We start from the raw sequence: 27,441 nt of genomic DNA, 5'->3' as shown, positions 1-27,441 counted from the left end.
ATATCAATCACTCAGAGCATTATTGTGAGGATTAAATAACACACAAATTGCCCAACTGCATGGCATCATCTTTGGAACACAGCACTGTTCAATATTACCTACTGTCATGATCCTTATCTAGTTAAGAGAGAATAATCTCTAAATTTCTAACCAACACTTTTCTGGTCTCAAGGAGGAAGGCATTTTTATTACTTGTTTTAAAAAGTTTACCAGGGCCATGTATAACTGAATCACTTTACTGTACACCTGAAACTAACACAACATTGTAAATCAGCTATATCCCAATAAAATTAAAAAAGAAAATGTTTACCAGGGCATTTATGAAATATACACAAACACAAAATACAATCGGGACAGTTTCCCCAACAATTACCTGGATATCCTTCTAAGCTGGTCCGCACGTTTTCCACTGAAGGATAGATCTAAAAAAAAAAAAAAACAAAACACTTGGAATTTACCACATGGAAGAACTATTTGTTAAAAGGAATGAAGATTCGTTTTTAAGAAAATGAAAATCTCAATTAGAAATACCTAAAGACTTAGAAAACGTGCTTTAAATTTTAAACAAGTTCCCATCTTACTGAAAAAAATTAAACTTCTAGTAATTAAACTACAGAAAGCATTTATAGTCAATGAAAGAAAATTACATTTCCATTTGAGTATTTTTTTTCCCTCTGAAATGACAAATTAACACTGAATTGAATGCAAAATTATTAATTCAAAGGTCTCTAAACTAATAATGCTTGTAATTCTGCTGGCAATGTTTTATCAAGTATTTTTTCCCTTGGCTTGACGACCTCAAGGAAGGAATGGAGAATTCGCAGGCTAGTCTGTGGCTGAGATGGAGCTCTGAGCAAACCAGCAAGCTCCCAGCACCAAATGATATTAGGGCCACTTGATTACAAATGACTATGCTGAGGGCCTGCTGCTTCCATCCCCAAACCACGGAATGAAACATCTCTCTATGACAACGAGGACTGATTTGATTCTTCCCCTGGACTACAGGATAAGAACAGTGACCTCGAGGAGGGGGACACTCACCAGATGAAGAGGAACAGCCCTTCCTAGGGCCCTGCCTTCTTTGCCCAGTGTCACCAAGCTCTCTTTAAACTCAGAACACAACCATTTTGATTCATCGGCTCCCATGGAGCCAACGCTTGAGAACTGACCTACTATAGGCCAGGACTCTGCTTTAGGTATGGACGAGGTGTGCTCTTTCAGAATCTGTGAGAGAATAAAAACGAATGCTACCGTTACTCCAAACACGTGAACAGAAATGCTGTGACAACTCAGAACATGGTTTTCTGCCCTTGGAATCCCTCGTTCACAAGGAAAGGCTGAAAATATTAGCAACCAAGTTCATACCCATGTGTAGTTTTTTTTCCTTCTTTGGGAAATATTTTTAAACACTGAAGATATTTTATTTTAATTGAGTAAGTGGACATAAGTATTCTTCTTCCAAAATTCTTTGATTTGTACTAAAAGCAAAAACAGATTAACAAAAATAAAAAGAAGACCCATTTTAGTAGCAATGTCAGATAAAGCACCAACCTGACATAGGAAATTAGATTTTTGCCTTGAAGTTGCAATGGTTTAACATACCTAAACAATACTAGGAGATCAAGCTATTGTATATTTTGACTCGTATCATTTGAAGGAGGTTTAACCCTTGGGGCCTAGGCAGCTGTGATGCTCTGGAAATAAAAGGGAATATATTTACATATAGATACATACTACCATAAGCACTGCAGAAGACTGACCTGCATTTCCTGCTTTGTCTGATATTTATGCAAAGCTGCAGAAACAATTCAGAAAATACTGGGAAATTTTATCCATTTAAACACAAACTGAGGGTCTTTCCTAGAGGCTGGAGATGGCAACAACAACAAAAAGCCGCAGTTCCTGCCCCAGTGGAGCTCATATTCTGATGGATGTATTGTTTAGTTTATATGTATTATTTTCCATTAATATTTATAAACACACTTCCCCAAAGAGCCCAAATAGTTCTCAACTTCCACCCTGGGTGCAGCATGGCAACACCCTGGGTGCAGCTGAGCCAACAAGACTCAGCTTCTATTTGGGGCTATTCTGGGCTCAGTCCTTGATCAGGTACACGACCCTAGCCAAGTCCCTGGGCTTCTCTTTACACCTCAGTGGAACATACGTCTGATCACCCATCTTCCCTGGAGTGCAGCTATGATGCACCACGAGTTCCTGACAGTGGAAAGTGGTCGCAAACTCCAAGATGCTCCTCAGCTTTCAATAAGATTGGGATGCTGCACAGTATGTGCGATCACCTGGCCGTTCTGAAACACTGGCCCACAGGCTAGTACACACTAGTGCTTACCGAACACTCAACACATGCCTTGCATTCATTTCCTCATTTAATCCTTACGTAATGCTGTGAGGGAAGTACTATTATTATGCCCATTTTATGGATGTCAAGAGGGGTTAAGGAGCAAGGCAAGATCACATGGCTCGTAACCAGGTCAGGATTTGGCCCTGGGTGTGGGTATCCGCCCACAAAGTTGTGCACTTAGCCAGTATGTGGGACCCTCTCCGCCCCAGGTCAGGATAGAAAGATGGTGGCTTCAAGACCTTGCCCACTTTCAGCTGTGGTGTCACTTACAAAAAGAAATTAAAGTGAAAAGTTGTCACTGGCTGGGCGGAATTCTCACACAACATAATTTATGGAAAAAGAGGGGCTTTTAAGAAAGCCCCTTTGAGGAATTTACCAAGGTCGATAAACTGACTCTAGAGAGAGGTGGAGAAAACGTTAAGCTTTAACTTGCTGGTTGTTTTATTTTGTTAAAGATCTTTCTTGGCTTATTTTCATACCAGCAGCAAATGTCATTGCCATAATTACAGTTCTCAGGGCAATGGTTTAGCAAACAAAATACATCATAGCTCAGGTGTAGTCTTCACTCAACACTATTTTCTGTTCTTTGTTGAATTTGTGTTAAAAATCCTTGATGTGCTGATGAAAAGCTATAATACTTATATGAATAAAAAATCTCTATCTTTATTACAAGAAATAAAAAAAACTAAAAATCCTCCATATACTTTTGCCATTTAGAATTGTTAACTCTACACCTATAAATGAGGCAAAATGTTAAAATGCAAGTAATTACTGGAAACTATAATTAGACAATCAATTATCAAGTGCCTACTATTTGCCCAGAATTGTGCTAGAGATACTACGAAGCTGCCTTCAAAATATACCAATTATAAATGAAAAAGGACAGAACATACATTACATTTAAAAAAAATGGTAAAATAGTAAAAATTCTGTTACCTTCCTAAGCCTAAAATGTCCCCAATTATCTTTTTGATTTCCTTGAAAGCGTCCCGGGGTTGAGCCAATAAGGTAAACACTAAAAAGATATAAAGCACAAGTTATAGAACATAGTGATTTGTGGACTCCCCAAATCACAAAATATGCATGAAAAGTAACATTAAGCAAGAAATATTCTAAGAGCCAACCCACTTTCTTGAGATGCCTCTTCAGACTGACACTTAAAATCATTTTTGAGCACATCAAGTAATGGTGGGACACCCACGGAGTGTGAGGTACCAGGCAAAGAGCTCAGCAATTTTAAGAGAAAGCTCTCCAGCTGGGATGGGAGGGGGTGGGGTGATGGCACTCAGGTGAGGGGCAAGATCTCCCAGCCTCCACTTCAATGCTCAAGGACCAGGAGGTGCAGACAGGGACAGGCCTGCTCTCATCACGTCCCGAAGGACAGCTATCTCCTGCCAGGCCCCCGTGTCCCAGACCTCACATGACGCTCAAGGTAAGCACCCCGTTGCTAAGACGCCACGTACTTTGTTTCTGAGAGGTCGTGCTCCTGGATGGTATCTATCCACTCCTTGAGGGGAGAGGTGTTATAAGCCATCAGGTAGCTGATGAGGTCAGCTTTAAAGTGTGTGGTTGATTCTCCAGATCTGTGGGTCCCATGGACTATTCGTGGGTACAAGGGGCTCAACCACATTCTGGAATGGAAAAATATATATATAACCTTTAACAGTCAGAAGTACAGCTGATCACAGTGGTACCTCTGTATTGATTAGGCACTCACCCTAAGGAAGAGGTGAATTCTCACTACCTCTCTCCTTGGTAGGTAAGGTCATCCTTATAAACATGAAACAAATCTGATGTCACCACTCCAATGGTTCCCATCACATTCAGAATTATTTCTGAAAACCTCACTGTGAATTTAAGACCCAGTAAGACCTGGCCTCTGTCCGCCTCTCCCGACTCAGTCTCTCCATGCTCCCTCCTTCATTCATGTACCTTCCCCCTCGCACCTCTACATCATATTTAAAGACTTGATGACAACAGTTAAGTGTTCTACTCCTAAGTGCTATAGCAACTCCACCACCAGCAGTAACCCCAGCAAGGTTCTGCCCATGCCTACGTCAATGTAGCTCTTTAGCCAAGTGGAAAATAAAAGTTATCTAAGAAAAAAATGTATGTGCAAATGTTTTCAATAAACAAACTCATTTTCATATATAACATATGGGATATATATATCCCACATCTGGTGTCTGGAATGAGTATAGACCACATTTAGTCATGTTACATTAACACTAACCTCAGACTTTCAAATAATTCAGTAAAAAAACTTTAAAGACATCTTTCATCAATTCTTTGTCAGCATACTTTGCCAAAACTTCTATATCATACCCACAAATGGCAAACAAGCACAGCGAAACCCAGTCCTTCTGTGAAGTGGTCCCTCGTAGATTACAAAGAAGTATGGCTTCAAACTTCTTGTGCTGTTTCTTCAACAGCAAAATCAGGTTAACAGCCCTGCCTCACCAAGGTGCCCACGAGGTAATGAACAGGGTCTAACTTAAAGCAGCCTCAGCAAGTACGAGCTGTGTCTGCCTTTTTCCCGTTCTTGGGTTATTTCCACACTTCTACCCAACAAGCCAAAAGAGAAACTGCCCAATTCCTCTTTCACTCAGCGGCCCTCCAAGGAGACTAGTAAGAGGCAGGCTGTCAGGGCAGGAAGGATCCGGGACCACGAGGATCCCGGCTGTGCGTCTTGTGAACTCCGTACACGTTTCTAGCAGTGGCAAGTCACACCTTCCCTTCCCACCTCGAGGTGACCCCTCGCATGAGGGGTTATACTTGTGACCAGGACGGGAGTCCAGGCTCTGGACCTGGATCTGCTTCTACCTGGTTGTCATTCTGGGCAAGCTCGGTGACCCCTCTGGGCCTCCCTCTGACCCTGTGCGTGTAACGCGACCATGTCGGGCTGGCTTGCTAAAGTCTCTCCTCCCAGTAGCAACTCGGAGCCCACAGGGTGAGTGGGGCTCCTCCTGGATTAGAGGTTCACTCACGAGAGTTCTGAATGAGGAACATGACAGATGACGACTTTCTAAACGAGGATACCAAGATGTGAGGCGTTTTTAACATTTCACAAAACAAGAAGAGAAATCACCCTGGGCCAAATAATTTTAAAATTGAGAAATTAACAGGTGGACCAAGAAGCAGGTGAAAAGGATGGCTGGAACACACGTGGAGAAGGCAAGAATCAGCAGAGCCATGATAGGATGACCAGGAAATGAGATTACACAAAAAAACTACTTTTAAATATTGGGCTGGCCAAAAAGTTCATTTGGGTTTTTCCATAAGGTCTTACGGAAAAATCCGAACGAACCTTTTGGCCAAGCCAATATTTTAAAAAGTTACAACCCACGACATGAAAGTCTCAGAGAGTAGAATCTAGACTAACCGTGAGATAACAGCACCTCCTATTCTGGGGTGGCCGGAAGAGGAAAGTTGGAGGGAGATTTCATACCCTTGGTACTTTTGAGTTTTGAACCGCGTGGTTTTTTTAAATAAAGGAGAAAAATGAACACCGGAGCCATTTACCCTTAATCCCTTCCCCATAGTAGCCAACCCAGAGATGCCTAAGGAAACAGGCCTGGCTGCCTATAAACTGAAGCTCCAGAGGCGCTAGAGGCTGTGGGTGGGATTCTTTGAGCCACGGGAGAGCCAATTCGATAAATCCCTTTAGCTGTGTTAATTATTGTTCCCTCAAGAACAAGCTATGTTAATATCACATCCTTTTTTAGATGGGGCTACATATGAGTCATGAGTCCCATAATGCAAGCTAGCAGCTTAGAAGCTCCTGGGGCAGCAAAGACCTTGTTAACTGGAAACTCGGTGGATCAAGAGCACTGCGAATACTTTCTCCCATTCTGAGGGTTGTCTTTCGGTCTTGTTTATGGTTTCCTTTGCTGTGCAAAAGCTTTCAAGTTTCATTAGGTCCCATTTGTTTATTTTTGTTTTTATTTCCATTTCTCTAGGAGGTGGGTCAAAAAGGATCTTGCTGTGATTTATGTCATAGAGTGTTCTGCCTATGTTTTCCTCTAAGAGTTTGATAGTGTCTGGCCTTACATTTAGGTCTTTAATCCACTTTTTTTTTTTGCAGTACGCAGACCTCTCCCTGTTGTGGCCTCTCCCGTTGCGGAGCACAGGCTCCGGACACGCGGGCTCAGCGGCCGTGGCTCACGGGCCCAGCCGCTCCGTGGCATGTGGGATCTTCCTAGACAGGGGCACGAACCCGTGTCCCCTGCATCGACAGGCAGACTCTAAACCACTGCGCCACCAGGGAAGCCCTTTAATCCATTTTGAGTTTATTTTTGTGTATGGTGTTAGGGAGTGTTCTAATTTCATACTTTTACATGTACCTGTCCAGTTTTCCCAGCACCACTTACTGAAGAGGCTGTCTTTTCTCCACTGTATATTCTTGCCTCCTTTATCAAAGATAAGGTGACCGTATATGCGTGGGTTTATCTCTGGGCTTTCTAACCTGTTCCCCTGATCTATATTTCTGTTTTTGTGCCAGTACCATACCATCTTGATTGCTGTAGCTTTGTAGTATAGTCTGAAGTCAGGGAGCCTGATTCCTCCAGTTCCATTTTTTGTTCTCAAGATTGCTTTGGCTATTCGGGGTCTTTTGTGTTTCCATACAAATTGTGAAATTTTTTGTTCTAGTTCTCTGAAAAATGTCAGTGGTAGTTTGATAGGGATTGCACTGAATCTGTAGATTGCTTTGGGTAGTAGAGTCATTTTCACAATGTTGATTCTTCCAATCCAAGAACATGGTATATCTCTCAATCTATTTGTATCATCTTTAATTTCTTTCATCAGTGTCTTATACGGATAAAGAAGATGTGGCACATATATACAATGGAATATTACTCAGCCATAAAAAGAAACTAAATTGAGTTATTTGTAGTGAGGTGGATGGACCGAGAGTCTGTCATACAGAGTGAAGTAAGTCAGAAAGAGAAAAACAAATACCGTATGCTAACACATATATATGGAATCTAAGAAAAAAAAGGTCATGAAGAACCTAGGGGTAAGACGGAAATAAACACACAGACCTACTAGAGAATGTACTTGAGGATATGGGGAGGGGAAAGGGTAAGCTGTGACAAAGTGAGAGAGTGGCATGGACATATATACACTACCAAACGTAAAATAGATAGCTAGTGGGAAGCAGCCGCATAGCACAGGGAGATCAGCTCAGTGGTTTGTGACCACCTGGAGGGGTGGGATAGGGAGGGTGGGAGGGAGGGAGATGCAAGAGGGAAGAGATATGGGGACATATGTATAACTGATTCACTTTGTTATAAAGCAGAAACTAACACACCATTGTAAAGCAATTATACTCCAATAAAGATGTTAAAAAAAAAAAAGCACCACGGCTGAGGCTCTTAGAGACAGTCCATCCCCGAGACCCTGAACCCGTCAGAACAACGCTGCATTCTGAGAAGCATATCTTAAGTGGGGACACTTGGAAACTAGAACATGTTTGTAGGAAAGCCATCAGGCAGTGGGGACAGGGGATCAAGCCACCTTCTATGGTGGGGAAGGGGAGTGAAGAGAGGACGACACACACCTGGCTCAGGGAAAGGCTATGTGAGGGAAGAGGCAGCTGTGATGCTGCCCGGCCCACTCAGGTCCAGCAGGCCCAGAGGATGGGGGCTGGGAGGCTCTCTGTCTCAGCTCAACTGAAGGTCTAACTTGGGCTCAGTCAGAGCCCCAGAATAGGGCTCTAGCCCAGGCTGGGCAATGGTATGAGCGAGGGAATGAGGAGGAAGATGCAGGGGAAGATACTCGAACCTTGAAAGGGTGAGTTCCTTCTAACACAGGAAAGCAGAGACGTGCAGACTAGCTTAAGTGAAAGAAAGCGAAATTAAGGCTGGTCATAATGAAGCCTTATCGGGAAGGAGAACAAAGGGTGAAACGATTTGAACAAGTCCCTAAAATCCCTAAAAATAAACCTAAACTTCTCTTAGGAGATCAAAACCTAGATCTGGCATATATGCACCAAGGACAAAGGGTTAGTAATTAAAAAAATAAAATAAAATAGAGCCATGAAAAACCTTCATGTTCAATTCTTTTGGAGATTCACAACCATGTTACAGGCTCTAAAAAGCCGTTTAGATTTGTTTTATGGGAAACTAAACTGACTGGGGGTGAGGGGATATTTTTAGTGTACAATCAACCCCCAAGTTTTCTTTTGATACCTGTTGGGAAGTGGCAAGTACAAGTGGATGCAGGAATAAGTGAGGACCAAGAAAGTTATCAGGAGGGTCTTAATGGAAAAATAATAGGTTCAGGCCTTTCATTTTTCATCCTCTTTCCTGCCTCAGGAAAGAGGCAGGATCTACTTGGATCTACTTGGCTGGAGAGTGTATGTATGATGCCATTTTGCAAAAACTAGAAAAAAACTACGGTGTATAAATATGTATGTTTACAGGTATAATAAAGGCAGTTATGGATTATGTGTTATGATTATGATTATGTGTTGAACGGTTAGCACCGGCCACCCCAAGAGAGGAAGTGGGGGGAGGTAGTAAAAGAATACTATCACTTTTTTTTGCATGTGTCTCTTTTCTATGCCATAATTCTGGGTTTTTTCACAATTAAAAAAACAGGAGAAAAAGAATAAATCGAATGTTCTTGCTTTTGACCTTTCTCAGCACACACAGTGACTACCAAGAAATGAACGGAACCTACAAACCCTTGTGTTTTCTGGTGCCAGTCGGCGTGGATGAGGTTGGAGGTGTGTATGACAACCCGGAGGCCCTCTTCGTAGAGCAGTAGCATCATTTTCCTTTAAAAACAGAAAAAGGTCCAAAAAGCATTAACAGTACTCTCATAATACCTTTCTAACGCAAATGCAATAGCTAAAGGAATTCTTTAAACTCTTATTACATTATCCCAACTTTGAACATTTAGTCTTCTTTTCTTCCATACATCATTGTTATCAATGATGTTATCTGCTTAAGTGACAAGTGGAAAACCACCTTCCAAAATGCTGAGTATTTGGTGGTAAATGAACTTTTGCTCCATCCCGTCCACGTGGCCAGCCCTGGCACTTTAAACCCCTCCCCACACTGTAGTCTGGCTCCTTAATATCTATTCAGCATCACCCATTACTATCAGGGACAACAGGAATCTTCTTGCCCAGTGTTTTCAGAGTATGGTCACAACCTCTTGCTACGCTGTGCCTACCTCGCATTAAAAAAAAACTGCAACAGAATAAATTAGAAACTCAAGAGTATATTGCATATATTTAAGTGCTGGTTCGTGAAACTCCGGTTTCAGCACTTATCAGTACAGACACGTGCAGCAGACTGAAATGACAAACGCATTTCCTACTGTGGGTTGCAGTTTAAGTTTGAAAGATGCTTCCCTTTCAAGAGACTGATCTTTCTTCATACTCTATAGACGCCAGACTTGTCACCAGCGTGTACCTGAGCTTGAGGTAAGTCTTCCCTTTTTTTCTCCCTTTACTCAAATCAGCCCTAGAGATTCCCTTCTTTCCCATGGGGCTTCCCCAGTCATCAGATTATTTCTCTTAGTTTAATTCCAGTGAGAGGGAGGGAACAGGACAGATAAGAGCTTTCCATCCGAAGCTGGAAGACCTAAGTACCAGTGTTCATCAGTTAGAAGCCATAGGACCCTACATAAGTCATTTAATATCTCTGAGTCGTTCCATGTCCCCTGAGCCTCGGCTTCTCACTTGTGGCATAAAGGATCAACCCCGTATTCACTTCATAGGTCTGATGTGAGAATGAAACGCAGTACATGTTTTGTTAAATGTAAAACACTCCAGGTGTACATTCCCTCTACTGCTTCCATGCCTTGCTTTACTTTGCCATCTACTTTCGGATGGTTCTTGGCCTCCCGATGGTTTTCTAATTATTTCAGGAACCTAAATTCTCTCTCCCCCAACTAGAGATTCACTCAAGGCAGTAACTCTACCTTATTTCTATGGAGGCCAAAATGCTACTTAACATTTACTGATGGAAGTCAGTTTACACGTGGGAAAAAAATGAACCACTGGTTCTCTCAAATAAACAACATCCCAAATACTATCTCAACCGAATGGGGTTATTAGCATTAAAAAGTACAGAAAAGACTATACAGAGAATGAGATTTAGCTCTTGCCAGAACGAGAATTTAACCCAAGCTGGCAAATGGTAAATTAATGCAAAGCTGGAGAAATGACAGCTGTTGAGCCAATCTTCTCTCCATGTATGAGATGTGCTCCCTGAAATCTGGGCAAATTTACATACACAGTTGCCACATTAGTAGCTGACTGTAATTAAGAATAAGCCAGTTACGAATTCACTATTTAACTTTGACAAATATTTCCATTCGTTAAGGTATCAATTAACAGGAAAATCATGCACTGATGTCAGTGAATCCTATCAAATAGCATTGAGAACTAATCTAAGGGGAGTCATATTAATCTTTTCATAGACAAAATGGCATGTCCCAATAAGGTCAGAGTTAAAAATGGATCAAACATAAAGAAATGAGGTCTTCCCTGAAGAATACTGACCTGCATATTATCTGTTAAGCTATGGGGGTGGCAGAAGGGACATTTCCCCTATTTGAAGCTGTCCCTGCACAGGGGGAGGCAAGCTAATGTCCGCGGAGCATTTATGTACCAGGCACTGCCACACAGAATGCTAGCACACTAAATGCCACCCAATCCAGAGGAGGCGCTATCATTCCCATTTTACAACTGCAGAATCCGTGGCTAGGAGAGCTCATGGGGACTACCCAGCTCCCCACGTGAACCGGAAGCAGCGCTTATTTGGATCACACGTGTTGGATCCTCCTCTCGCTGTGCACGGCTTCCCTTGGGCTGGACAGGGCCGCAGCTACTTCATGCTACTGGGGCAGGAGTGGGTCACACGGAGGGGAGCCCTGCTACAGCCCGAAGAGGAGAGAGACTCATCCTGCAGTCTGCTCCAGGCTGCACAGCCAGATCTGACGCTTCCCTCCCCCTGTGGATTCTCAGGGCCGTGGGAGGTGCCTTTGCTTCCGGCTCTGGAGGCCACCAAAGAGCTTCAGCATTCTAAAGCACTATGAGATAAGCCCCGGGACTGCACAGCATCCTGGAAGCAGGGATGGAGCACGTTCACTGTCTCTAAGAGGACCATGAGCTCCTGGGGCCGCAAGTAGTACGTGGTCAGCACCCGCCAGCTGACGCAAGTGTGACCCCGGAGACTCCTTCAGAGTTACTGTGGCAGCTCCACTCTGTTGGGGGAGGCGGGGGACGTGTTCACACCTGTCACCAGGAGCTGGAAGGCTTTCCTTCTTTCCTAGCTCATGTGTTTGTCTTGCCTCTCTCACCCAAAGACTAAAAGCTGGAAGGACAAAAGCCACTATATCTTAAAACACTTTACATTCCCTTGAGCTGTGCTTCAAGAATATAATAGATATTTAATGAATAACTCTTAAAATATTTTAAAATGAACAACTGAAAGTAATTTCAAGGCATGAGTTCAATCTCCTACAAAATACTGGCATTTTAACAAAATGTAAACTACACACATACTACAGAGTGGGGAAAGGGTCTATCAGTACTTCCCTAGGCACTTTCAACTCTGAATGAGGAACTCTGCTGGGTTTAACCTGCAAAATGCATGTGCTGGAGGCGAAGGAAGAATGGGCTTGCAAAGTGCGCGCGCGCGCCAAAGGAAACAGGTTTAATTTGAGCAGTGAGGAAACAACAAAAGTAAATTAAGAACTTAAGCAAAAATAAACAGTTCTAGTCCTGTCTCCCAACACTGGCTGGAGGAAAGCTGCCTACCTATTTGGGGCCTCTAGTCTATAAAATGAAGACAAAGGACCAAGTAATTTTTGGAATAGCATTAAAAAAAAAAAAAAAAACGGATAGCTCCATCCCCCTCAAATGCCACTGTGTCAGATCTGGGCCAGCCCAGCACTCAGTCCCTCCCCTGACCCAGGCTCTCCTATGACTCGCTAGCATATTAAGTGCAGTGTGAAAGTGCCCAAGAAACGCTGGCTGCAGGCACAGAACATGTGCCCTGCACAGGAACCCCGCACTGCAGGTCTAGCAAATCATGCCCAGGATCCAAAACAGGGCTTGCTGAATGTATTCTGGAATCAGTAAGGTATTTAGGCTAGGGTTCCAGCTAAGGGCGGGGGACAAGGACGCTTTACTGGCAGAATCTCTCCCAGGACGGCTGACTACTACTACTGCCGCCCATCAGCGTCTCCCACTGTGGTGCAGCTATAGGAGCCTAAGATTCTGACTCAGCCTATTCAGTGCTATTTTGTATCCTTTGCTGAAATTAGCATTCTGTGAGCTCTGTGCCTGATACTCCAGCTAGGTAGGTGCTTGAGGTCACTCTCAACAACCCTCCATTACACTAAAGTTACCAATTAGGGGTGGTTGGTAAACGCAGCAACATTTACACAAGAGCACCTAAGACCAGATAATGTATGCTTGATAGGTATCCTTTCACAAAGTGGCTCAGTGCTTTCTGCTCTGGTTCCTTTCTGGAGACAGACTGGCAAAATATAGCTTTAAGCTTACAAAGGGAATGATGAACATATGCCCTCGTTTTTGGCGTAGTAGCAGGAAAACAGTGGTCACTGAAAGACTCGGGGCAAACACTTCCTCCCATGAGATTCCTTGTTGCCTTAGGGACAGATACCCAAAGGGACATGCCTGAAGCAGGAGGCTACCTGTTTCCACTGCTGGTCTAGAAGAAAGATAAGGCTTTATCACTCTTTTTTTTTTTTTTGCCGTACGGCGGGCCTCTCACTGCTGTGGCCTCTCCCGTTGCGGAGCACAGGCTCCAGACACGCAGATTCAGCGGCCATGGCTCACGGGCCCAGCCGCTCCGCGGCATGTGGGATCTTCCCCGACCGGGGCACGAACCCGTGTCCCCTGCATCGGCAGGCGGACTCTCAACCACTGCGCCACCAGGGAAGCCCTTTGTCACTCTTTTGAGTGTGACATATTTCTAGAGAAATATGATTTACAAAAATACTGAAATCGAGGCAACCATGTCTTATTCTTTTCTCAGCTAGAGAACAATTATGTAAAACGGCTCTATTAAACAGTAAGACTCAAATAAAACGGGAGTCAAGCTGATATGTATCAAGTAGGAAGTAAGAGAAAAGTTTCTGCTGTCTGTTGTTTGCAATGTCTCAGAAATTATCCTAAGAGAATTTTCTGAGATGTCTTGAAGCAGGGACAGGTACCAGCCTCTCAAGATGACAATTTCTTGTAAAACAGTTTTTCTTTCAATCACAGCACAGTTGACCCAACAATATTCTATTTGATGCAACTCAGAATCTTATGAAATTCACAAGACCCTCTTTAAAGTGGTGGAATCCATAGGCATGTGACTACCGCACGTACAGTCATGCGTAACCGCGGACCACAATCTATCCCCCTCAGTTGGCTATAATGAACGCCCTCAAGAGAAAGCAGAAACCACATCACAGATTCAGACTTTCATGTCCAGAGCCAGAATCCTGGTACTTGGTCTTAAGGCTGTTCAGAAACAACTCCTTTTCCTCTGCTTCCTAAGTGATAGCTTTTCCCCCAGCAAAATCATCACATGTGAGTCCCTCTAAGGGCGATTTCTGAAGAGCATCCTCTGATCTATTAAACTCATATCCTCCCCTCCCCATTTCATAAAAATTGCTTACGTGTGGTGTGTTCCAAATGCAATATCCAACTTTGCCTAGGATAAAAAAGAGGTCAAGTTACTTGTTTTTTAAAAACTCAATAATATCCCTATCTATTGAAAATTAAATTAGAAAAGATTCAGGTCAACTTTTTTTTGTTTTTAAAGTTGTTACTGCCCTCTAGTGGACAAGCCCTTGATCGCCAAAGCAGCTTTTATTTTTTAATCTTTTTTTAACATTTTTATTGGAGTATAATTGCTTTACAGTGGTGTGTTAGTTTCTGCTTTATAACAAAGTGAATCAGTTATACATATACATATATCCCCATATCTCTTCCCTCTTGTGTCTCCCTCCCTCCCTATCCCACCCTTCTAGCTGGTCACAAACCACTGAGCTGATCTCCCTGTGCTATGCAGCTGCTTCCCACTAGCTATCTACTTTACATTTGGTAGTGTATATATGTCCATGCCACTCTCTCACTTTGTCCCAGCTTACCCTTCCCCCTCCCTGTGTCTTCAAGTCCATTCTCTAGTAGGTCTGCGTCTTTATTCCCATCTTGCCTCTAGGTTCTTCATGACTTTTTTTTTTTTAGATTCCATATATATGTGTTAGCATATGGATTTGTTTTTCTCTTTCTGACTTACTTCACTCTGTATAACAGACTCTGGGTACATCCACCTCACTACAAATAACTCAGTTTTGTTTCTTTTTAGGGCTGAGTAATATTCCATTGTATATATGTGCCACATCTTCTTTATCCATTCATCTGTCGATGGACACTTAGGTTGCTTCCGTGTCCTGGCTATTGTAAATAGAGCAGCAATGAACATTTTGGTACATGACTCTTTTTGAATTATGGTTTTCTCAGGGTATATGCCCAGTAGTTGGATTGCTGGGTCGTATGGTAGTTCTATTTTTAGTTTTTTAAGGAACCTCCATACTGTTCTCCATAGTGGCTGTATCAATTTACATTCCCACCAACAGTGTATGAGGGTTCCCTTTCCTCTACACCCTCTCCAGCATTTATTGTTTGTAGATTCAAAACAGCTTTTAGAATAGCATCCAGTGAGGTTCATTTTTTAAAAAACTTCTTTTTCATTACCCAGAATGATTCAACACATATTGCATTTTTAATTACACTAATTAGAAGTGAGAAGCCTAATTTCCTTAGAAGCCAGAAAACTAGTAAAAACAAATGAGACTCTATGCAACGTTTTAAAATTAGATATTTGGCTTATACAGAAATACACACACAAAGTTTTCAAAGCATACTTAAAAGAAACATTGAAAGTGGTGGCAGTATTGAGACATTATGATATTAAAAGTTTTCTTACATTTATAACACAGAAGATGCTGAAAATAAATATATTAAATCCATTTTTCATGTTTTAAAATGATATCTTTACAAACAAATGGGGGGGGGTAGGTGGGGAAATAAAACATTTTATCTAAAATCCGGTATAGCAAGACCTTGGTTAGGCCTCAAGATGAAAAAGTTAAAATAAATAGAGATGTCAAGAATAGTTTACCAGCTAGGAATTCTGTGTATGGACACAAATCCTGTCTTCACAACTATGTAGGACTTTGGAAAATACTTGAATCTCTATGCCTCGGAAAATACTTGAATCTCTATGCCTCATCTTTCTACTCTTTGAAATGAGGGTACTGTTAGGAGATTCAGGGAGTTGTTAGGAATAAATGAGAGAAGTACACATAAAACGCTTAGGAAAAGGAGCTGCACGGGGTAAGCACTCTACAAATGGAAGCAAGTGCTATTAAAATCAAAGCGTCCCCCTGTCCACTCTCCACAGGTGGGCCTGTCTGCTGGGGGCAGCGATGGGCAACTGGAATACACAGGTGAGAATGACATAGCCCGTCTTGGGGATGTTCACGGACAGATGGCCAGGTTCACTACTCTTGTAAACTCAGTGTTTGGGCTGCTCACAGACTGGCACACGTTTGTGTGGACTGGCCACAGAAGAGTGAGCAGGAAAGTACATTTCATGTCTTTCTTTTAAAAAAAAATTAACACAATGTTGTGTTAGTTTCAGGTGTACAGCAAAGTGATTCAGTTATATTGATACGTATATATCTCTATTCTTTTTCAGATTCTTTTCCCTTATAGGTTACTACAAAATACTGAGTATAGTTCCCTGTGCCATACAGTAGCTCCTTGTTGGTTATCTATTTTATATATAGTAGTGTGTATATGCTAATCCCAGTATTTCACGTCTTTAAATTACAAAATTAGAACAAAGGCCGCCACTCTGTAAATTGATATTTAGCTCAGGAAAAGCAATGGTCAAAATACTTGGCTTCTGAGTTTAGTTTTGTGATTTGTTGTGGGCTTTTGGGCAAGTCTAAGCACAAAAGCAAGGATGATAATAATTTCAACAGATAATATTTAACGGGTGCTTCTTTTTGGCAAATGCATCAAATTCTTTGCCCAATAACCCTATGAGATACAGTATTAGTAATTCATTTTAAAGATGAAGAAATGAGGCTTTAAGTGGTTAAGTGATGGGCCCAGAATGACACAGCTAGCGGGCAGAGAGCTGGGACAGAACCCAGGAAGTCTGAACCTGGACCACCAGGTGTGCAAAATGGGAAAAGTGTCAGCATCCACTTATTCTTTGACTTAACGTGACCCAGCTTAGTCAAATGACACTACGTTGCTAAAAAAAATTCAAAAATTCATTTTATAGACAAGATATAAAGGTATTTCAATAAGTCAGGATGGGGCAATCACCATGTCCCTCAGACTAGAGCTGGGAGCTTACGGAGGCTCTGCACACAAGGTTTGGAAGACAGGGCTCGTTACACCCTCTAGTGGCTGGCATGAAGCACGCCACTAGGCATGCCACCTAAACTTTTCAGTACATTTGAAAAACACTTTGTATTTCCATTGATTTTATCTCTGTTTTTCAGGATTCCCGTGTTATTTTATTTTCTGCCCACTATTAGTCTGATAAGTACTATCCTACTGCAGTTTAACCTCTTCTGTTTTTGGAAACAAATGCAAAACAAGGGGATTTTAGGCAACTGCTAAGCAAAGGCATATCTTGTGTAGAAGGTAAGCTGCAAACAGGATGGATAAAGAGATGGAATAATTTAAAACTCTACATAAAGTACAGTGAGTTACATCACAGGAAAAATGTTGTGAGACAGGTTTAAAATTGAGCAGGTTGAGATTTCTCACTGTTTTAATCTTTAAAAAAATACACATACACACATAGATAATATTCTATAGCTAGAAGAAGTGATAAAACGTGAGTTGGAATTCTTTTACCTTGTATGGATGGAGGAAAAAGGACGTTAGAAGGAAAATGGAAAAGAAAAATAATTAGGTTCTATGTAATTCACTCTTGCCTCTGTACTCCAAGAGCAGAAATCCTGAGCCAATTTCACTAAGCTATTGGCCAGGAGAGAAAAGGGCCATGAAAGACTCATTCATCAAGCTGCTCATGAATGGACTGACCAACTTGCTCAAACAGGAAAAGGTGAATATTACACCAGCCACTTCAGAACCACCACAGGAAGGAAATGATAAATGTTAACATTTTCTGAATTCCATGCTACCCCCTTGCCTCCCCTCCCCGCCCAGTGTGCCTGCTTCTTACACAAAATGTCACACATAAAAAGATCCTTTCAGACGTGGAGGCTAAAACAAGGAGTCCTAAGGAAACTCCAAGACTCACTGGTCACACTGTATTTCCATGAACTGACTGGAAAGTATCAGGACAAAATTATGGGAATATATAAAGAAACAGCCTTCTCGCCCCTTCTCTGCTTTGGTCCCAGCAAACCAAGCCTGTTCTGAGACCACTTAACGCCCCTCATCGGACTAGGATCACAGGCAGCATACAACTCGCAAGGTAGTTTTCTAACAGGTCTGCTTCTGATCGATCTATGGGTCTCTCCAGTATTGAGTGATTCTTGGGAAGGGCTATGGGTGAAATGTCAATGGCAGCTAATGTCACAATAAAAACTACCAGTTTTAAGCTGCCTTCAGAGAAAGAAACTGCCATTGAATTGAATCCAAAAAACCTGCTCAATAATGCTGAAACCTCCGTTTCCACAGGGACATGGACAAAATAGATACAACCAGAGGGCTGGCAGGTTGGGGAAAGACAGGGAACCCTTGATATACCCGGTACAACTGAAGAAAGTGAACGCTTGAACCTGAACGAGAAAACTAGGGGGACAAAATAGATGACTTCAGATACGAGAATCACTGACATGTGCAAGGAGATTTAGTCTATGTGGCTCCAGAGCGGGAAAATTAGGACCAACGTAGAAGGCAGAGGAAGAAGATGGTGTGTGTCAACCTGGCTAGGCCACAGCACCCAGATATTTGGTCAGATGTTGCCGTGAAGGTATGTTTTGAGGAGATTAACGTTTCAATCAGTGGACTTTGAGTAAAGGAGATTACCCTCCAGAATGTTTGTGAGCCTCGGTCAGTCTGTTGAAAAGTGGAAAGGAAATTAAAAAAAGACTGATTCCCTGTAGGAAGAGGGAATGAGTCTCCAGTCGGTCTTTGGCCTCAAAATGCAACATCAGTGCTTCTTGGGGTCTCCAGCCTGCCCTGCAGATTTTGGACTTGCCACCCTCCACAATCACGTGAGCCAGTTCTTTGAAAATAAATCTCTGTCTACACACAGACACACAGACACACACAGAGACACACACACACAGACACACACACAGACACACAGACACACACAGACACACACAGACACACACACACACAGACACACAGACACACACACACAGACACACACACACACACACACACACACACACACAGACACACACACACAGACACACACACACACACACACACACACACCCTTATTGGTTCTGTTTCTCTGGAGAACCCTGACTAATTACAGAGATATCAGGTTAGCATAAAGGAAAATCTTTCAACCATGAGGGCTACCCACAAATAGGATGAGCTACCTCAGGAAGCGTTTAAGCCAAGGCTGGAGAGATGTCTGTTGGTGATGCTGGAGACAGGATTCCTGCATTAGGTGGGTGGATAGACTCAAGGTCTCAATTTCCTTCCAACTCTCAGACTAAGCATGATCTCGAAGGGCAATGAGTACCTTACCTGGCAGAGGGCAATGTTTTCATAAGGCTTTGCCTGGGCATGTAGGTGAGCCTTTGCTTCGCGTTTGTCGCCATGCACGAGCAGGATTGGTTTCTTCCTGAAAAAGAGATCAGGAGTATTTAAAATCCATCATTCATGAAGCTGAACTGGCACTCAGTTAAGGGTCGTTGACCACCGACATCTGTTTCTGGCCTGTGTGGTGACTGAGTAGGGGGCCAGCACAGGACATTGACCGGCTAACCTTCGGTAACTGGTTACCTTTATAATGGAGCCCTGTGGCCTGAGCCTGAAGCTCTGCTGTGACCTGGAGGGATTGTGACTCAAGAAAGTCCTCGAGTAATTATCTTCTTTGGTCCAAAAGGGCACATCATCATCTCTGTGTTAATATATTTAAATTCAGATAGACTAAAAGATATACAATCATTGTTGTCTAGTATGATGCTCTTTTCTTTCCCTTCTCTTGGCCCAAACAATAGACCACTTCCTCACTAGCCATATGTTAAACCCCTACTGTGAGCAAGGTCCTGCACCAGATGCCCAGAATACAAGTGAAGGGGCCCAGGCCCACAGCATGTAGTTTCACTAATAGGTGGTGATATTTCAATGCAACAGAGCCCAATGCACATTGAAAATGCCCTATTTTTAAATTCAAAAGGACAATATAAAAACATTCTGCAGGAATAGATTAAAAGGGCTTTTAAAGGAACCATGATCTACTCTGGTTAATTCAAAGCGAGATAAGCCTTAGAAATCAATGTACCTTTATAAGCTCTCCCAACACAACAAAAATTGGATTTTTCTCCAACAAGCAATCAAGCAAGATGAACAACTTCCACAATTATCAACCACATGCAGAACGATTCTCTGCCACACGTGAAGGGACAACACTCAACTAAAAAGAAACAGGAAAGGGGCTTCCCTGGTGGCGCAGTGGTTGAGAGTCCACCTGCCGATGCAGGGGACACGGGTTCGTGCCCCGGTCCGGAAGGATCCCACATGCCACGGAGCGGCTGGGCCCGTGAGCCATGGCCGCTGAGCCTGCGCATCCGGAGCCTGTGCTCCGCAACGGGAGAGGCCGCAACAGTGAGAGGCCCGTGTACCGCAAAAAAAAACCAAAACAAAAAAAAAAACAGGACAGAAAACGCACATCCAGGACTGATTCCTAACCCCTAAACCTGATAGCTTTACTCTAATATGTCAGGTAAAATAAAACTAAGAAACACACCTTCCCGGTTTGTTTCTATTTGGAAAAAATTTTCTATTTTACAACTAGAAACACAGTACAGAGAATAATGTAAGAGATAATCATGCATGTGTTACCTAGAAACGATTCCTGTTATCAGATTATCAGGTCTTTTTAAAAAATAAAAGATTAAACATTATTGACAGAAGCTGAAGTCCTCATTAATTACTTCAGATTTACTGGTGTTCTAAAAACTATCACAAAAAGGCAGTGGGATGGGTAATTTTGTGTGTCAACTTGATTGGGCCAAGGGTGTCCAGATAAAACATTATTTCTGGGGCTTCCCTGGTGGCACAGTGGTTGGGAGTCCACCTGCCGATGCAGGGGACACGGGTTCGTGCTGCGGTCCGGGAAGATCCCACATGCCGTGGAGCGGCTGGGCCCGTGAGCCATGGCCGCTGAGCCTGCGCGTCCAGAGCCTGTGCTCCGCAACGGGAGAGGCCACAACAGTGAGAGGCCCGCGTACCACAAAAAAAAAACCCATAAAAACCCAAAACACATTATTTCTGGGTGTGTCTGTGAGGGTGCTTGCGGAGGAGATGACCATTTGAATCGGTGGCTCAGCAAAGCAGATCGCCCTCCCTAATGTGGGTGGGCATCATCCAATACTTTGAATAGGTTGGTGAAATTATTTTCTCTCCTGTTTAAGCCACTGTTATTTCTACTTTTCTGTTACATGCAGCTGAAACTAATCTTACGTGTTACAGGTCAAATATGAGCCCTTGAGTGCCAAAGCTGCTTGGGAAATTTCAACAGTATTTTATCTATTAGTATTATTTTTGGCTGTGCCTCGTGGCTTGCAGGATCTTAGTTCCCCAACCAGGGAATGAACCTGGGCCACAGCAATGAAAGCACCGAGTACTAACCACTGGACTGCCAGGGAACTCCCAGCGTTTTATCTATTATTAATAATGAAGCTTCCCACAATCTGACGGGCTAAATGCACCATGGACTTTGAGGATCCTGACAACCATTCTCCTGCACGTGTATTCCTCCACCTTACCTGCTCTTATGGGATTCTGCCACGTCCATGTGTTAGAAATGGGACAGATGGCATGTCACCATGGGATGCCATATTTATTTGGTTTGCACTGCCTAACATGAGGCAGACAGACTGAAAACCCATCACTTCCATAATCTGGGTAAGGGAACGCCCTATGACCCCTGCATTAACTCCTAAGCTACGTGAAAAATCACTTGTGAGACAAGAGAGTCTCAAAAAAAGAACAGCACTGATGTGCCCAGTGAAGCATGGCATGCTTGTAGGTCGAGAACGCAGGTGGCAGTGACCTTTTCCTTCATATTAACATTGGACCTAAAATTCTTTTATTTGGGCTGAAATTTGTCCTAATCTACTTCTGGACAGAACAGAAGGACATGCTAAAATCTGTATTAGGAAGGCTTGTGATTAGTTAGAATATATCAAAAAATGCTGTTTTCCCAGTATAACTTAACGTTTTTATGATTTCAATAGTTCCAAAAGAAATATTCAAAGAAGATGCACGGCAGCTGCCTGAGAAACACAAATCTTGTGTTTTAAGGCTGCATTACAGTTATGACGTCATCCGTCACTCTGTGGAACTCACCTGAACTCTGGTGGATACTGTTTTATGAGCCAGTCCACATCAAAGCAGTAGTTAAACTGGATGGGGGGAAGAAAAGAAGTCACGGGCAATTCAGAAAAGCAGTCTATAAGGAGAAGTGTTTGGTTATTGAATTCAAAGAAACTCTAATGATGAACCACATATATTATGTATAAACATGGACAATTTGCTACAATACTCATAAACAAAGCTAAAATACATCTTGAAGGGAATACACCATTCAAAGGTTCTGAATTAGTGCAGGAGCGCCTGAGAAAACAGAAAATTACCTCTGCATGCTTTGGCAGCATTTGTATTTGTAAACTGAGTCTTTTTACAATATTTCTAAGAGTCCTCTGATTAATGGGGCTTATAAATTTATCCCTTTTCCCCTAGATGACTATAAAAAGCACTTTCGGAAAAGAACATTTCCTTTCAGCCTAACTTATGAGCTAGCTTTGTAAACAGGCATCTGCGACTGGACGTTCACTAGGCTTATGACAATTACATCTTGATTACAGGTTCTGGACTAGACTTACCCACGGGGGTCTTCCCCAGGCCTGGGTAATCCCTGGACCTCCTCCTGGACATACCGACTCAATCTAGCCAGGAGAACACACACAAATTCACCCCACGTTCCATCTGGAGACCAGGATTCCCATCGCCAAGCAGAACATGGAGCACAGAGAAAGCTTTGCCTTCTTTAGGCACAAGACCTTGTTCTATTTGCTGGAGAGCCTGGCACGTGAAGGTGATTTATCAACGCAAAGGGACCAGCTCTGTCAGGCAGGAGAGCTGCCAATCAAACACGTCAATCAAACATGCAGACGTACCCACATCCATAACTTCTGCTCACTTCTCTTTGGAGGGTGTAGGAAATTTCTCATTTACTTCTCTAAATCAAATCAAACTTGACATGGCCTCCACCTCTCTACCCACACTCCCAGGGAGTTGCACCAGAGTCCTGTGAGATTATTGGTGTCCCAGAGAGAAGTCCCTCAGGTTGGGATTTCCAGAGTGACTTCCTGGCCAGTCCTTATGGCCCAATCGAGAGTCAGAAGCCCCAGGGATCGTGCATCCACGTTCCAGGCTGATGGATCCCACAACCGCGGCGTTTGGCGCCAGCCTCCAGGTAAGTGCCATCTCAGGGACCCTGCACAGGACCGGCCCACAGGTCCCGCTGCTCACTCTCTTACAGAGTTATTTGCCCCTTCTGTCCAAAGAAAAAACTGTAAACTCACCTGAGCTGAAGAAACAAGTGTCCCAAATAGAGGAGATAAAATATCTGGGGAGACAAAACATTTATATCTAATTTCATATTTTTGATATAAAGACTACCTAGTAATAATAATCACAACTGACTTATTAAATAGTCACCGACGAGAATTTGGCTTAGAAAATGATGCGCTGAAAAGGTATTACAAGACTAGACTGTAATGTTCCATAAAATTCAAGAGAAAATTTCCCTGGGCTATTTAATAATATTTATTATGTATCAGTATTATTTAACCACACATAATGGAAAATCAAGATCTACAACTTTAGTACTGGATGACTGGGCAATTTTACAAACTACCAATAAGGACAATAACGATGAGTGTCCTTCCTCTTTCCAGATCTCTTAATTTTTTACCTCCTTCAAATACTTACTGAAGTCTCTCGCCAGGAAACCTCCCCAGTCTGGGACTAGCAAGACAGCTCTCTGGAGCCTGAGGGCTCTTGCTTCCCGTGGAGGGAGGACAGAGGCCCCCGCAGCTCCAAGCTCTAGCACCCAGGTCATCTCTAAGGAGGGCCCACCTTGCACCCACTCAGCCTTTACTTCAGAGAAAACAGAAAGCCATGTCTACACCCTGAGAGGAAGCACACAACCCTCATCGCCACCACCGATTATAACAGCCTCACTTGGACAGGACCCATCGGGTGCCAGGTCCTGTTCCTGGTATTTTCCACGTGTTAACTCTCACTCCTCGCAGCCATTTTCTGTCCGTGGGGGTCTGTCGTTCCCATGTTGTAGATAGAGAGTCTCTCCTTAGGGGGCCTCCCGTGGCCACACAGCTGGGGTCAGGCAGGGTCGGGACTTGAACACAGACAGTCTGGCTCCAGCGCTTCCGCTCTAACCACCAATCCAACCCTGAGGGTTCAGACTGGGCTCGTTCACTTATTTGACCCATATTTATTGAGTGCCTCCAGACATGGAGATAAATGCCAGGGCACAAAGATTTTAAAAGAACGAAAAAGTCCTCTAAGGAAGCTCCTACCTTAAAGGGAGAGTTGCATAATCAAGAGAGAAACTGCAACGTGGGGCCCCCATTTTGCCCCCACTGCCACTCCTCTTTCTACCTTTCTAAATTTTACCCATTTTTCAAGGCCCATCTGAGGTCCCTCTTCCTCCATGAGATCTTCTAAACAACCTACAATTATGGCCTTTGCTGGAGTGGTACACCAAACGCTTAAGAGCACGCACTGTGATGCTGGAATGCCTGGATTCAAATCCCAGTTCTGCCATCTGCCAGCTCTATGACCTTGGGCAGGTTATTTAACTTCTCTGCAGATCGGTCACCTATCCGAGGAGGACAACTGTAACATCTACTCATAAGGTTGTTTCGAGGATTAAAGGAGATAATCTATACAAAAGCTCCTATCATGTTACCTCTCCTTCTTCCATATCTTGGTGCTAATAGCCAGTCTTTATCTCTTTATTGTATACAGCAAAACCTTGCATAGTTCTCTATTTCCTGTTTCAATCTCTCTCAAATAAAATGAAACACTGAGATCTATCTTATATATTTCTGCAAAGCACCTAGACATTTGCAAAAAGGAAAAATAAACACCTTGTAGAACCAAACTCTTTATAGTATGGAATTAAATATACCAACATTTATACATCACATAAGATGTAATTATACATTGGGTATATAATTAAAACACTATTAACAGTGAACACAATCTATTCTTGAATGTGGGCAAGAAAGGCAATGTGAAATACGGGTGACAACGTTTCTTTTGTTTATCTGCCACGTGAATATACTGTGCCGGGCACTTCATGTGTTATCTCCCTTTTTTCTGAATCCCCAGTTTAAAGGTGAGTGAACTGAAATTGTGAAGAGTGTTAGGTCCTTTGTTAATTACCAACACAGCAAGCAGGTGGTGAGGCCCTGTGTCTGGGATTCTAGGGGCCCTGCCGTTCTCTCAAAGGAAACCCTTGTTTCCTCTCTGCACGCAAAGCTTTTGACACCAAGTGTAGCAGAAGGGAGGGGGGGTTCCCACACAGACCAATCCTCCACGGACACCAGCTGCGCGTCCTACAACTGAATTCAATTCTGACACCATCCACCCGGAGGTGGCATCAGACCCCACAGGACTGCCCCCATCTCAGATGCCAGTCACAAGCCCGGACCACCTGTGCTTCTGACCGACCGGCTATAAATTGGGGGTTGCCACCATCCCCTCCGCGGGCTCGATAATTTGCTGCAAGGCCTCACAGAACTCAGAAAAGCACTTTCCTCGCTAGATTACCAGCTTATTATAAAAGGACACAACTCAGGAACAGCCAGATGAAGAGATGCACAGGGCGAGGTATGGGGGACGGGGCGCGGCCATGCCCTCTGCAGGTGCGCCACGGCCCAGCACCTCCTCGTCGGCACCAACCTGGAGGCTCTGTGAACCCTTGCAGTGAGGGGTCTTTTACAGAGGCTTCATTACACAGGCAAGACTGACTAAATCAGTGGCCCTTAGCGGTGAACTCGATCTCCAGCCCCTCTGCCCTCCCCGGAGGTGGAGGTTAGGGCTGAAAGTTCCAGCTTTAATCACCAGGCTGGTTCCCCAGGCAACCAGCACCCCCCTTCCTAGGGGCTTTCCGAAAGTCATCGCATTAACATACACTCCACTCCGGTGTGGCTGAAAGGGGCTTGTTAGGAATAACAAAAGATGCTCCTTTCACCCTTCATCACCTTGGAGCTATTTCAGGAACCTGGGACAAAAACCAAAACCAAACCCCAACTATAACCGGAGTGAAGACCAAATATCTGTATACATCACAATATCACACAGATACTCCCTGGGGACTAACCACAGCAACCAAAAATCAGGGCACTTCTTGTTTTGCTTCTGCGCCAGGAACCAAAACCAGGCTTTCAAGCAACGGTTCTCAAACTTGATTGGGCTTGTTAAAGGGGATTGCAGGGCCAGGCTCCCAGAGTTTGGTGCTGGGAATCTGAACAGGAGGCCGAGAATTTGCATGTTCAACAAGCTCCCGGTGGTGCTGACACTGCTGGTCCAGGGACCAGAGAGAACTATTGCTGTCAAGGGCTGGCTACTTGGTTAATAAAGTGTCAGCGACCGAGTTTAACCTTTAAATTACAAGTTAAGTAATTCTAAGCACTGTGCAAGGGGTGCCAGCAGGGTGGCCTGCAGGGCTCTGGGAGACACCCGCTGGCTTCCCGAGCTAAGCAGTTTGCTGTCAGACGAATGCATCTGCTTGTCAAAATGGGTTCTTTTCCCCCTGAGAGAAGTTCAGAGGGTTCTTAAGAGACCCCTTCTAGGCTTCCCTCCTGTTCTTCGAGGGGGAGCCCCACACGTGCAGCTCCCAGACCCCCGGCTTCACTCACCCCTGATGTGGAGGGCTCCCGAGTTATACTTTGGCTTAATTCCGGAGACTCTAGTGAGGTAAAATTGGAAGGGGTTCCCTTTACCCAGCATGTCCCAGATGTCCTGGCCTTCCCCTGACGTTTCAAGCCCGTGGCCGGCTGAGGGGCTGTGATGCTCAGCTCCCGGGACAGCACCATCTCTGGGAGAAGGGAGGCCTTTCTCCTCTTTGACCCCCGTGTCCTCAGCCTGCTTCTGCTGCGTCTCTGGTGGCAGCTCATCCTCACTGCTGGAGAGACACCAGCCCAGGTCTTCCTGGGAACCGCCCTTCTGCCTTTTGGGAGGTGAAGCTTCTGAAACGGAATCTGTGCTGCTGAACTTCACAGGTGCGATCTTCCTCCTGTGGGCAGCTTTCCGAGCCTCGGAACAGGTGTACTTTGGCTCACTGGCTGCTCCCTGCTCAGCGTGCGGGAGAAAAGAGGTAGATGGCTCGTCCGGTCTTGGCTTTTCCTCCTCACTTTCATCACTACTGGATATCGTCCACCTCCCATAACTGCCTTCCTGAGACATTACACTTCCTCTGGAAATGAAAGGTGGAAATTTCGTTATTTCCCATCCATCAGGCCACCGGCACACTCATGCTCTTGCTCTCAAATTCCGTGTCCTGAGCTTCTAGGACACATACAGCACACCTGACACTTACCAGATGCCAAGACGTGTCACTAACATCAGCGGCTCTGTAGGTGTTCACGGCACATCACCACAATCTGCCGTGAAAACTTGGCAAATAAAGTGATGGCGAAAATCCTGCTCACCTTCTGCTTCTCTCCCTTTGTCTTTCCACCTAGACCTTGTTCTTAAATGCCTGAGGAAATGGAGTTGAGCCAAAGTCCAAAACAAAAATGTCCACTCTTAGCCCTGAAGCTTC

General features: G+C 43.8%; 1 protein-coding gene across 4 annotated transcripts in view; it reads right to left on the bottom strand.

Annotated features, from left to right (window-relative positions):
• Positions 1-27,350, bottom strand: part of TDP1 (tyrosyl-DNA phosphodiesterase 1) — a 71,480-nt gene extending 44,130 nt beyond the window's left edge. For 2 of the 4 annotated variants that reach the window (XR_007475406.1, XM_004262329.4), the window contains exons 1-11: positions 27,217-27,347; positions 26,537-27,093; positions 23,171-23,214; positions 21,933-21,988; positions 19,104-19,200; positions 14,015-14,049; positions 9,048-9,140; positions 3,823-3,990; positions 3,296-3,374; positions 1,042-1,224; positions 374-422 (exon numbers count right to left, since the gene is read on the bottom strand). Coding sequence is in view for 3 of the 4 variants with exons in the window: in XM_004262329.4 (XP_004262377.1) it covers positions 374-422; positions 1,042-1,224; positions 3,296-3,374; positions 3,823-3,990; positions 9,048-9,140; positions 14,015-14,049; positions 19,104-19,200; positions 21,933-21,988; positions 23,171-23,214; positions 26,537-27,083 (1,351 nt within the window). In the remaining variant the exon portion in view is untranslated. Of the gene's footprint in view, positions 1-373; positions 423-1,041; positions 1,225-3,295; positions 3,375-3,822; positions 3,991-9,043; positions 9,141-14,014; positions 14,050-19,103; positions 19,201-21,932; positions 21,989-23,170; positions 23,215-26,536; positions 27,094-27,216 lie in introns of all 4 variants that reach the window. The other 2 variants (XM_049705631.1, XM_049705632.1) reach the window with 2 other exon arrangements.
• Positions 27,351-27,441: the final 91 nt, after the last annotated feature.

The sequence above is a fragment of the Orcinus orca genome, chromosome 2 (genome assembly GCF_937001465.1).
Source record: "Orcinus orca chromosome 2, mOrcOrc1.1, whole genome shotgun sequence".
NCBI lineage: Eukaryota > Metazoa > Chordata > Mammalia > Artiodactyla > Delphinidae > Orcinus > Orcinus orca.
Note: the sequence above shows the minus strand (reverse complement) of the source record. Positions and strands in the feature narration are given on the sequence as shown.